At 33.2% G+C, this 13662-nt stretch overlaps 1 protein-coding gene across 1 annotated transcript in view; it reads left to right on the forward strand.

Moving 5' to 3' along the window:
* Positions 1-13662, forward strand: part of GALNTL6 (polypeptide N-acetylgalactosaminyltransferase like 6) — a 1100859-nt gene that overhangs the window by 455627 nt on the left and 631570 nt on the right. Inside the window, exon 4 of the mRNA XM_046656926.1 lies at positions 9710-9876. Within this exon, the coding sequence (XP_046512882.1) occupies positions 9710-9876 (167 nt within the window). The remainder of the gene's footprint in view (positions 1-9709; positions 9877-13662) is intronic.

Here is a 13662-nt window from a genome sequence, read left to right on the forward strand (position 1 = left end):
TGAATCATAATGAAGGGATATTACAAACATCATCATGCCAACAGTTTGACACAGACAAAATATAAAATTTTCTTGAAAATCCAACTGATAACATCACAAAATGAAACAGAAAGTCTGAATATCCCTAGAGCCAAGAAATATATTACACTGGTAAGTAAGAGTCTACCGACAGCATTCCGATTTCTAGGCGAGATGGAATAAACACATTTCACTCTCATCCCGTTGAACTCAACTACAAAATCCGGACAGATGGACGGCCAAGCTAATTGAGGATACTAAAAAAAAATAGCAATAGATGGAGTACAGAACGACATGAGAATTCAAAATAGCACTGAAATAATGCTGAGATCTTGAGTTTTTTAAAACATGTTTAACAGTTGAAAGCAAAAATATATTTTCTGGTGTGATTTTCGATGTACGTAGATATATAAGACAACTGTAGCTTAAAAGAGAGAGTGTAAAGGGACTATATAGTAATAAGATTTCTATATTAAAAGTGAAGTGGTAAAATATTAATTATAAATACACTGGAAAAATAAAGTATGTGTTTTTAATCTCTAAAGCAAACACTAAAATATTATGCAAAGATATCATCAAAATCACAATGGATACATTGAAATGGAATATGAATAAATGTATAAATAAACGAAAGAATGCAGAAAAGGGGAAGCAAGGAAAAACAAAAACAAAGAAAACACTCCATTCAACAACAGCAGAATAATATTCTTCTCAAGTATGCAAGAAACATTCATCAAGATACACCATATCCTGGGTCATAAAACAAATATTACAAATTAAAAGACTGAAATCTTACAAAGCATATTCTCTGACCTTAAAACAATTATATCAAAACTTAGTTACAGAAAAATAAGACAATCACCACTTCGAAATTAAAAACATATTTTTAAGTAATCAACATGTCAAAAGGAAGTTTCAAGGGATATTCAAAATATTTTGAAATGAACAAAAATAAATACTTAAAAAATTTTGATATATTTATAGTAATTCTTAGGATGAAATCATTCTAGTCTTCTATCGATCAATGGTTGTAAAAAGAAAGAAAAAAGTCCTCAAGTCAATAATCTAAGCTATTACCGTAATAAAGTGTAAAAGGCGAGGCCAGCCCAGTGGCATAGTGGTTAAGTTCACATGCTCTGCTTCAGCCACCTGGGGTTTGTGGGTTCAGGTCCTGGACACAGACCTACACACCCTCGTCCGGCCATGCTGTGGTGGCATCTCACGTACAAAATAGAGCAGGTTAGCACAATGTTAGCTCCGGGACAATCTTCCTCACCACAAAAAGAAAAAAAAAAAGAAAAGAAAAAGGGGAAAAGGACAAGTAAAATTAATTCAGAGTAAATTTCTTACTGTAATTGTGGAATTATCTCTATCTCCTTACAGTTCTGTCAACTTTTGCTTCATATGTTTGAAACTCTCATTAGGTGCTTAAACATTTTGTGCTGTTGTGTTCTCTTAATAAGTTGATCTCTTTATTGTGAAATGAAGTGTTATATCCTGGTAATATTTTTTTGCTTTGAAAACTATTTTGCTGGCTATTAATAAAGCCAATATAGCTTTCTTTTTATTAGTGTTAGCATGCAGAATCTTCTATACATTTACGTTTAAACTTATTTGCATCTTTATATTAAAAATGAGTTTGTTGGAGGCAGCAGATGGCAATCTGATGAATTGACAATCTCTTCTTTTTATGTGTATGTTTAGACCATTTACATTCAATGTGATTATTGATATGGTTAGCTCAAATATATCATTTTACTATTGCTTTTCCATTTGTACCCTTTAGTCTTAGTCTCCCTTCCTCTGTCTCTACCTTCTTTTGGACTACTCACATATTTAATCATTCCATTTAATCTTCTTAGGGAGGTATAGCAGACATAACTTTTTATTGTGTTATTTTTGTGGTTGCATTAGGTTTCATAGACATTAACTTATATGTTGTACATTTAAGTAATATTGTATGACTTCCTTTATAATATAAGAACCTTACAATAGCGTACATCGATTTCTCCACTTCTGGCCTTTAGGCTATTGTTTCCATACATTTTGCTTCAATTTATGTCATAAATCTCAAAATACGTTGCTATCTTTTTTGCTACACATTAATCAGTTATCTTTATAAATGATTTAAGTAACAAAAAATAGTTATTTTATCGTTTGCCACATAATTACCTTTTCTGTTGCTTTTTATTTTTTTGTCTAGATATAGATTTCCATTTGGTATAATTTTCTGAAGGATTTTCTGTAACATTTATTTTTGTGCAGATCTTCTGATAAATGAGCACATTCAATATTTGTATGTCTGAATAATTTTTTATTTTGCCTTCATTTTTCAAATATATTTTCATTAACTAAAGAAAACTTGGTTGCTTTTAGTTTTTTTTTGATTTTTCTTTTCTGTACTTACAGATGTTGCTCCCACTACCTCACTGTCTTACATTATTTCTAACAAGAAATTTACTGTCAGGAGCTGGCCCAGTGGTGTAGTGGTTTGGTTTGTGCACTCTACTTCGGTGGCCCAGGGTTCAAGGGTTCAGATTCTGGGCACAGACCTACACACTGCTCATCAAGCCACACTGTGGTGACATCCCACATGCCAAATCACCACATGTGGTGACATCCCAAAATAGAGGAAGATTGGCACAGATATTAGCTCATGGAAAATATTCCTCATCAAAAAAGAATAGTGGAAAAAGAAACCTGCTGGCATTCTTATCTGCATTCCTCTGGACTTTTCTATATTTTTTTCCTCTGGCTGCTTTTAAAATTGTCTTTGTATCACTTATTTTAACAGTTTAATTATGCATACTTATTTTATTCTTCTAATAGTGTAGTGTTAGTGATCCAGATGGTCCAGTGGTCCATGCCTTTTTAGGGCCTGTAGTCAAATGATGATTTATCATAACTTTTTGTCATAGATTTTTATTCATACATATTCTTGAATGGTTTATTTTCAAAAATACGGAGAATAGATTGTACATTTCACAAAAATTTTTGAGCTAATAAAGTAATTGCCTAACCCACTTTAAAATATCACAATATTTATATAATTTTAATTGATTGGATAATAATAATAAAGATATTTTAAAAGGCCAATGGTATGATGATGTTTCCAAAAGATTATATAATCAGAAGTGAAGAATGTTAGATTTGTATTCTTTGCTCTGTGTTATCTAGCTGTGTGAGTTATAAATACTTTTCAAAAACTCTTCAGATCAGGATCAGTGTCTCATCATTGTATCACTTCTTCACCCAGTACACTGTTTTGCCAATTTGATTGTAAAATAATTTATGTTTAGCTCTCTAAAACTCTGAGACTCAATTCCCAATTAAACAAGGGACTAAACTTGATGATTTCTGAAACGTGGCTGCAGCTGTAAAACTGTGGTTGCAGCTATGCTCTTATACATGTGGTATCTTAAATGATATAATTTTTTTGTCTGTGAAGAAATTGGATCTCTTTAATTTTTCTATTAAATGTAGGCTAACAGGCAGTTGTCTTTTTTTCTTTTTCCTTTTTTATTTGAAAGAAGGCAGAAGACTAAAATGGCTGTGTTCATTAGAATTGTTTACCAAATATTTCTGATTATATTCCCTCTGGACCATGTAAGATTGCACTTCCTGGGTCCTTGAGCTGTGCGACTGATTCTGAGCAGCCAGTTGTAAGCAGAAAGCAATATGTCATTGGAGAGACGGACCATTTAATTACCAGCTTGAAACCCGTCAGCGTTCTCGTTTACCTCCAGCAGAGTGATTGAACATGGTCAGAATGTTGGCTGTTTGCACTGCCTACGAAAAGCAGAGACCCTTCTGCCAACCACTGATGAACAAGCAGCAAAACCAAGAAAGAGAATATTTGCTGTTTTGAGTCATTGGGAGTTGGAGTTGTTTGTGACCACAACATAACATCCTGACTGATATATTTAGTATAAGTAGATAGAAAAAAAACTATGAAAAATAAATTAAGCCACACCTCAGATAAGCTAACAGAATAACCTAAGGATTGAAATATGCAAATACTTTCATCCAAACATTTTACTCACATCTTGCAATCCAAGGGTTTGAGTTTTAAAAATGTGGGACTTGACATTGTATCCAAAACCAAATATTTAGGCTTAGGTGGTGAGAAAGAATGTTTAAGTGACGGTAAGGAGAATACGAAGGCCTTAAGAACCTCAAATGAAAGTTCACGTAAGTGCTCACAGCATAAATTTTGACACTGTTGTATGAATAATAAAATATCTCTTTTAGACAAAAAAAAATCACTAATAATTCTGGTACTTATTTCATCTATCTGTAATTAAATTTATTTTTTGCCCTATTCCCATTGTTGAAAGAACAACTTATTTCTTTGTGAAACCAATGAAATTGTAAAGATAAATTAACGTAGCTATGAAGGAATGACAGTTAAGTATGTTTAAAATAACCAGTGCTGTTAAACTAAATACATTTTTAAATATCTCAGTTTAGCAAATGCCAATAGAGAATATCAAAAAATGTTTGTATATTCTATTTTAGGGCAACAGAGAAGAGTATGAGAAATTTGCCACTGAAGTTTATTTTCAATATTCTGAATGGTTTAGCAGACAGAATGTTTACAGACTAATTTGTTTTTTTGTCAGCTTTTAAAATGCCTTTATGATTTGTCATTTGTCTCAAGTAACTTTTTAAAGAATTTAAACTGTTTCTTTTGTCTCTCTGGTGGAATTAAAATTTGAAGAATGTTTTCCCCATCTATTTAGAGAAATTGTTACTTAACAAAGAAATGTGTTCTTCTCTGAAGCATTCCTAAATTCTAAGTTAATTTTATACAAATACTTATTTTAAAATAATGCAGTAATATGAAGTGCAATAATTACAGGCATTTTCATTTGTATTCCTATAAACTTAATGCCACCAATGTTTTAATTTGTCCCTATTTTCTCTCTGTAAATTTGCTACATATCTGTAACCATAAGCATATAAATTATGTTTGACTTTATTTTACTTACTTCTTCAGCACAGTTGCATATTGCTACACTGTCTTCATATTTAAAAAATTTCCATTCTCAACCTGACTTGAGATCAAACCTAAAATACACAGGTTGCAGATATGCTTCAGTGTTTCTAGTAATGCTGAGAAGCAGTCATCTGGACCACAACTTCGTGAATCCAATGGCTGACTTTGGGAATTAATTCAATTTTCTTTAGAGCAGGTTAAGTGGTGGAAAGATTAAATACAATTCAATCAAACTAAACACTGTCACAAAGAGGCTGGTTTTCCTTAGAGTAAAAATCAGATCAACACTCTCATTATTTTTTACCAAAACTATTCCGATCTCTAATCTTTCTGCCTCCAATCCTCACTGTCTTAAATGCATTATCTGCCCTGCTGCCAGAGGAATACGTAAACATGATTCCAGCTAACTCATCGCTAACAATATGGGGAATACTTCATGTTGACTGCAGGCTAATGTCCAAATTCCTCAGAGTTGTTTTCAAAAGTCTACATGATCTGTTCTCAACATACAGACTCATCTATAAGAGTTCCCTAATTCGTTCAGACAAACTTAGTCATACTTCCTTCTGGCTTTCATTGCTTGTGTGCCATCTATTATGTCACTTGTCTCATTTGAGTCTAATCATTTTATATATCTGTCCACTGGTCTGTGAATCCTTAAGGGAAGAAACAGTAATTTATTCATCTTTGTATCTAACTGTCTCTCACTTTCCCTCATTCAGTGCCTGTCTCTCCCAGTTCCTTATCTCCCTTCCAAAGAGGACTTGACACATAAAATAATGACAATTAAAACAACAATAACAGCAACAACAATGATAGTATTTATCAAACCATTGCTATTATCAGACTTAGTAGAGTACTAAGTGCTTTCCATGGGCTATCTAATTGACTTCTCATTAACACATTATGAAGAAGGCTTTTTGTTCTTGTTTTTTACCTCTCCATTGCCCCACCAGAGAGAACTAGTCTTATAGAAGTTAAATAACTTGCTCATTGTTACAAAGGTACTAAGTGACAAAACTATCCTTTAAACCTAGATAGTCTGATATATAAAATGTGATTTTTCAATATTTCAGAAATAATTATCAGCACAGGATATTAGTGAGTTTTCAATGTGGTCTGGTCGAAAAAATAAATTACTGACATTTACGTAAAGAAGATAACTTTACTACTAATAGTCTACTAAATAGGATAAGGTCATTTTTACGCGTACACTGTGTAAAGTCCTGATACCATGTAAGATTGCACTTCCTGGGTCCTTGAGCTGTGGACTGATTCTGAACAACCAGTTGTAAGCAGAAAGCAATATGTCATTTGAGAGACGGCATATTTCATATTTCATATTTGTATTTCATCGGCATAGACTCTGAACACAGCATCAGCAATAATTAAAAAGTTGAAAGAAAGAGTAAAGAATTATTTTGTGTTCAAGAGACTGTTCTCACCAAGTGCAATATAATTTATATGGCTATGTCTAAGATCTGGTTCCCTTAGAGGCAGACCCTGAGACAAAAATTTGACTGTAATAGTTTTGAGGAGAAATCACAGAAAATGCCTGGGGAGGTGAAGTGAAGAAGTAAGACAGGGAAGGAAAAGTAGCCAGTAAAATGTGCGTTGTCATGATGCTTATCCCTGTGGGCAACTGAGGCTCAACGTTTCTAGAAAACTCTGGGAGACAATATGGAAAACACTTCAGTGTTATCCCATAGTAGGACTGTTCATTCTCCAACTTCCATCCTTCATTGGTTGATACTTGCTCCTGGGGCGTTAATTCCTCCAGAATTTCTAATCTGCCTCTGTTCAGAGGTGAGAGAAAGCATTCCGTTGGCTATCTGTAGGCACTTATAGTAGGATCCTCTTGGCTTATACTGGGGTGGCAAATGCTAAGGGGATATTGGCGGTGCACCAGCATCATCTGCTAGAGTCTATAACTCATAAGCCTGTTCCCCTTATAAACCAGGTCTTTACCTTGAGTTACACACATGCAAACTCATAGATACATATGTACATAGACAGATAGATGTGTATATCGCATATATGATTGCTCTGTTCAACTCGATATCATTTTGCTACTTGAACCTTAACGTGGTCAAAATTGAACTCATCTTCACACTCAACTCTTGCAGCCCTCAAATAGGCCCATCACACATTGAGCTCCTATATCATTCTGCATTTCATAAGATCAGTTGCCCATGTCCAAAACATGGGAGTCTTCCTTAACCACATCTCCCAGACACTTATCATGTCATTTCAATTTGATTCCTAAATATATCTTGAACTTGTCTTTTGCAGGACACCTTCAACTCTCTCTTGAATTTCTTCAACACTTTCCAAATTGGTTGAGGCGCCTCTCTTAAATATTCCTATAGCACCCTATTAAACTTCTACACCAGCAATTTCACTTTAAAATTTTAACTGTCTGTTTGCCATTCTGTATCTCCTATTTTACTGTAAATGTCTTAAAGTCGGGGACCAGGTTTTTCTCATTGTTTTACATCCATTTGGATCCCGGCTTCTATCAAACCTGTAGTAAATGATTGTGATTTGAAGGAATGAATGAGCAGAAGGGATCCTTTTACTTATGTGTGGTAATAATGTGAGCTCACATAGGTGGAAATTTTTGAAAACATTTTTGTAAGGGAAAGCCTTATTTGCATATGGTCATTCTTACATCCTCTAGTGTCTGCCTTTTTTCTGAATGGATGGTATATAGCTATTAAACATCACTTTAAAGTCGTAAGCCTATTGAATGCTTAGAGGATATTACTCTGAATGCAATTTTTACTTAAATTAATAAGCAAGTGACATGCAATGTCTCATCTTAACGTTTAAAAAATAATTTCCCTTCTTGGGAATATCAGTTGCATTCCAAGAGCATTGTTAAATCTGGTGGTTTGCACAAGTAGGTGCAATTTTCCTGAATATTGATATAGAGAAGCACACTTATCTTGAGCCTTTGGCTTCCTTGGGAAGAATGGATGGTTTTACATAATTAGGACAAGGTGTATTGAACTATTCTAGCACTTTTCTAGATTTGTGCACTATATTTGAAAGCATCTATCTCTCTACACTTCCTTCGAAACCACTGACAGATGTTTCATCCATTACCTTTTTTTTTTAATCATTTTATGTTAGTCTAAAATGAACTTCAGGTTTTTTCCAGCATTTAATGCCTGTTTCATAGTATCATATTGATGGATTTTCCAACTCTTGCCATTGTAATCAAAATCTATTTGTTTTATAAATATTTACAAATATTAAATTCAGAGTTTAAATGATTGATAATAAAGGGATAGGATAAAAAAGGAAATGTTTATCTTTGTATATTTAAATTATTTGTCTAAAATATTTAACTTTCTTTCATCTCCTAAATAGTTAATTTTTTACCTTTAATTATCGTGTGTCATACTTTCCCAAGCTGTCAGGTACTATCTCTTGTTTTAGATCACAGCAATATTTAATACATCCTGTTGAGATCACAGTAAAATGAAGTGTTGAAAAGACTGGAAAAAAACATATTTTAAGTAATGTTTTGAATATTGGTACATTTTTATACATCTTGGTAGAATCTATGCTTACTTCAAAATCATGATATGGTTTGTTTCCTCATCTAGACTAAATAGTAGTCTGTGTCCCAGCAAAAGATGAAGATCTTTTAAATAGAATTAAATCAGATGGTTTAAAGAGAAATTGTGTCTGTTTCTAGATTTCTACTCTCTTTTTTGTTTCAGGTTATCTTGAAAACAGAGTGTCAGGAAATTCATTGAATTTGCTAATTGTTTGAAATTTCACCCTATTTCAGTTTTGAAGTAACTCAACGATTTCACAAACTTATAATGAATTCTTCATCTTCAATAAAGCTTGGACAACTACAGTCAATGCTGAGTTAGAAATTAAATGAGATTTGAGACCGGGTTCCTGCCCTCATGTGGCTTACAAATTAATTACATAAATCATAAATATGCAAAAAATAGCAATTACATGTAGTAAATTGCTTTTAACTAAGCTAAAAGTTAAAGTCTACTTCCTTTTTGGCATTTCATATGTTTTACAATGAGAAAAGCAACATGAGATTTTTTATAATTTCCATTAGAAATGTAATACTGTCTTGGTTTGGATCTTAACGTAATCTTATTATGTGGTTGTATCAGTGTATGAGTACTGAAGATTAAATCTTCATGTGTTTCATTCTAAGACTGTCATTTTCCCCCCCTAGAGCTTTAAATGCTGCCCAGCCATTGAAACATACCACAACCAAGATTGATTAATTAAGCATAATTATTATAGAAGTTGAATTTCCAAAACTTTCCGGGAAACCCATCTAAACCTTAACCATGTGTTCAATGGAGACAATTTTAATGCATAAAACTTACCCTTATTACTATTAGATAAAGTAAGAGAAATGTACTTTAACAAGAACACAGTATTTCAACACACTTCTTACCTCATATTTGAGCCTCTGATACAAAAGAGGGTAAATGATTATTTCATTATGAGTGAATGTGAAAAGACATCATTAATGAATTCCATGAATGAGTAGAGTCACTATTATGATGCACGAGCTCTGATTGGGAAAGTATCAGACAAAGTCTAGTTTTCACAACTGTCTGATACACAGTGAGTAAAGAGTAGTCAAAGATATACTAAAGGTTTGCATTTGACATAGCTTTTTTCTTCCTCTATCATCTCCAGTTGTAAGCACAAGATGTACCTGGAGAGGCTGCCAAACACCAGCATCATCATCCCATTTCATAACGAAGGTTGGACTTCACTCCTGCGTACCATACACAGTATAATTAACCGAACCCCAGAGAGTCTGATAGCAGAAATCATTCTAGTGGATGACTTCAGTGATAGAGGTAAGACACAGTTAATAGTATTTTATGTGATTCTGTTATTACCTACATAATCATTACAGGCTTAAAAAAGAAAGGATTATTGTGATGTTTCTTTCTGATTCTATCTGAAAGGTGATTATGAAGTCTTGTCTATGTTGTGATTTCATAAAATGTTGGCTAAATGCAAAAGAGACTGAATGAGAAGTTATTGGTGTCATTTGGGGAACTATAAGAAATTTGCATTACATTTCTGTTATAAATTAGACACGTTGGCAAAATGCCTCAACTTCTACTTTCAGCTTCAAGACAAACACTGAAAAATACATTCTTGTAAGTGCATAGAATGGTGAAATATTACAGTAGAACTATAAAATCTGTTTCTGAAAAGGTTCTCCTCTATTATTCACCAGTATGATATATTGTCCAGGCTGTGCCTGTGTTACTTCATAAACACCAGAAATTATAAGTAACACAAATAAATATTCTTACTTGGCAACTCTAGCTATTTTATCATATATGAACAATAACAAAAATATAAACCTTGTGTAACAGTGTACTATTAAATTTGACTTAATTTTTAATGTTTTTACCATTCTAATAAACACAATTGGCTTATAAGATGGGAATAAAATTATAGAATGTTTCCTAAGATTAGGACTTCATAAATCACATTCGCTCTAAACGTGGGAATTTTTAATATTGCAGAAAACCTAAAGTTCCTCTTTCTTGGCTGGTGTGAGTGGAAAGGAAGAAAACTTTTCTAATGATATTCATCTATTTGGGAATATATTTTATTGCATGAAGAAGCTCTGCTTAACTATACTGTACATCTGTAAGAAGAATGGCAGTAAAATCGTTTGATTGCTTACTATTCTTATGCCTCACCAGAGAATACATCTTGAGATGATACGGGTTAATTGAAGTTTTGAAATTTGATTTGCAGCAAAAATGTCATTTTCTTCATAGCAATCAAAAATTCTGTAGAACTGCTTAGTGGGTTAGTTTTGAGTTCTAGTCTTCAATGATTCACTTCAGACACTGACTCAGAGTTTGCCTAATATTAATATGTGTTGAAGTTTATATGACAAAACTAAGGTTGTCTAACATCGTTCCGTTAAAATAGTAAAGTACTACCTTGGTAATTTAGGTTGATTTCAAGCAGTTTTTGCCTGTCATTGCTTAGGCATGTATGCATCCGGTACTACCCCCGGATACATGCCAGTATCTAAAACCAAAACTTAATATTTAAAAATTAATTTAAATAACATGTTGATTTCTTTTTCATTTGAATTGAAGCTACATATTTCAAAGTAGTCATTATTATCTCAGGCCAAAAATAGGCATTTAATGTGTTAAAGCTAAAACTTTACTTTTAAATAAAAGAGTGAAAAAGGGAATAAAGATCTGGGGTTGTACATCACCAAATAAATGTTCTTTTTTTGGTTGGCTGGTACCAAGAGAAATAAGACAGTGTTATCTGTGGAGCATTTTCTACATAATTAACTTTGTCCTGGTAAACTATTTATTACAGCAGAATTTTGACCAGAGGGTAATACAGTAGGAAACACTTGGTAGCAGAAAATTGTGGTTTGTAGAGCATTTCTTGCTGAATATTTCTCAGGGGTATTTTTCAATTGAAAGTTTTTAAAGAAGGAGAAAATAGTGACATCTACATTTGTCTTCACTTCAAATCACTGTCATCTTTTGTACAATGGCAACTTTGATGGACTATCCTTCTGTGTATAACGTTACCTGAGAAGTCAGTGTGTTCTTAAAAACTGTCGGTGTAATTAGTGTTAATGAAGTAGGACAACAGAAAGAGGATTATTTGGGATAGTAATGGTGATTTTGACCTTCCTATTGGGCATTTTTTAAGCACAATAATTATTTTAATGCTTTGGTAAATCTTTCATTTATATGTTCTATTCCTACGAACTATAAAGTTGAAAGCATTTTATGAGCATCAAACTTTCAAAAGTTTAAATTTTTTTGAATACTCCTTTTCATTATATTACCCTGTTGAAATGTGTAAAAGTAAACTTTGAAAGAAATCAGTGATAAAAATACTTCTATAATCTTTTAGAATACATCATAGTTCTAAAGTTGCATGAAATAAGAGAAACCCTTCTACCAAATTTTTGTTTCAGTTGACAAAAATCTCATCTGATAAAATATTGGGATTTAGGTGAATCTAAGAAACATCACTCCTGCTTTCTGAAATATGGGAAGTATAGAAAATTAACATGACAAACACAGGCTAGACTCCCAACACCAACCATTAACTGTACGACGTTGCATAAATTAACCTCTGTGTCTCAGATTTTTTTATCGAAACGGGAATAAGTAACTCCTTAGTTATCTAAGTAACTCCTCATGGAGAAGTTATGATGGAGAGCTGCCGAGGATGGTACAATAATGAATGCACTACTCAATAGAAGGATTGCTCTCAACTCACCAAATACTACCGTGCTACTGTGATATAAATAGTCCCCACACTTTTTTGAGGAGATCGTCTCAATTTAATCAAATCTACTCCACAAGAATCTGTCTATCTGTCTATCTATCTATCTATCTATCTATCTATCTATCTGTCTATCTGTCATCTCCAGAAGCAACAGAAGTCAGAGGGCATGTGAAGACAAATTGTGGGAATTCACAACATGTTGGAAAACTTAGGACTGCTTTAACATTTAAGAAATCTTCAGTTTTGCCAATAAGCAGGTAATTTACTACAGATAATGAAAAAAGAATCAATTCTAGAGTTTCACCAAAAGGAGGCTAAATAGAGCATGCTGCCTGCCTAAATTATATGAATGGGCTTACATGAGTGTTTATCAAAAGTCCTTACAAGATTATTTTCACTGTTACAAGAAAAGGGATATATCTCAAGGCATATTTTGTTTACAGGGACTCTAAGACAGAGAAGTTTTTTCTGCTCCTTTTTATTCTGATATTATCTATAGCCATGCTGTTAAAAGCTATTATATTTTATACTTTAAAGAATACTTATACTTTTTTATGGACAAACAAGAAATCATAAGCCTGTAATGTATAGAGTCTTTTTCACCAATTCTTTAAAAATCAAGTTAAGGGGGCTGGCCCGGTGGTGTAGTGGTTAAGTGTGTGCACTCTGCTTCGGCAGCCCAGGGTTTGCAGGTTCAGATCCCAGGCATGGATCTAGCACCACTCGTCAAGCCATGCTGTGGTGGCATCCCACATAAAATAGAGGATTGGCACAGATGTTAGCTCAGGGACAATCTTCCTCTTCACCCCCTACCAAAAATAGTCAAATTAAGTAAGCTAGGAAAATTTTAAAGTACAGGAAGATATAGAGGTTTTTTGGCTTCCTTTAGAAAATTATTTCTGAAATGCTACACTTTATATTTATTTTCAGAAATATATGTCAATTCCGATTTGATTCAGTATGCATCTTAACACCTTTACACTATGGCTCTCCTAGATATTCTGCAAAGTCCTTTGGCCAAAGGCAACACAACTCTGATGAGACTGAATTAAATATGACTGTCTCATGTTGTATGTCCTCCAGGTCAATAGAATAGCTGCACAGGCAAAAGGAAAAAAAAAGGAAAGCCAATATGTTAGCCATGTTAATAGCACAAGTGTAATATTGCTTGAAATCATAGTTCAGAAACTTGTAAACATTATAATGATGGGCAAATTCTGTAGTAGTTGGTTTCATGCAAGAGAAAAAATACAAAAATGTTTTATAATTATAGAATAATTATAAGTGTTGCAAAGTGATTTTAAATAATCTGCTTGAATAGAGTTGACCCAGTTATCAAAGTG

Source organism: Equus quagga, chromosome 3 (genome assembly GCF_021613505.1).
Source record: "Equus quagga isolate Etosha38 chromosome 3, UCLA_HA_Equagga_1.0, whole genome shotgun sequence".
NCBI lineage: Eukaryota > Metazoa > Chordata > Mammalia > Perissodactyla > Equidae > Equus > Equus quagga.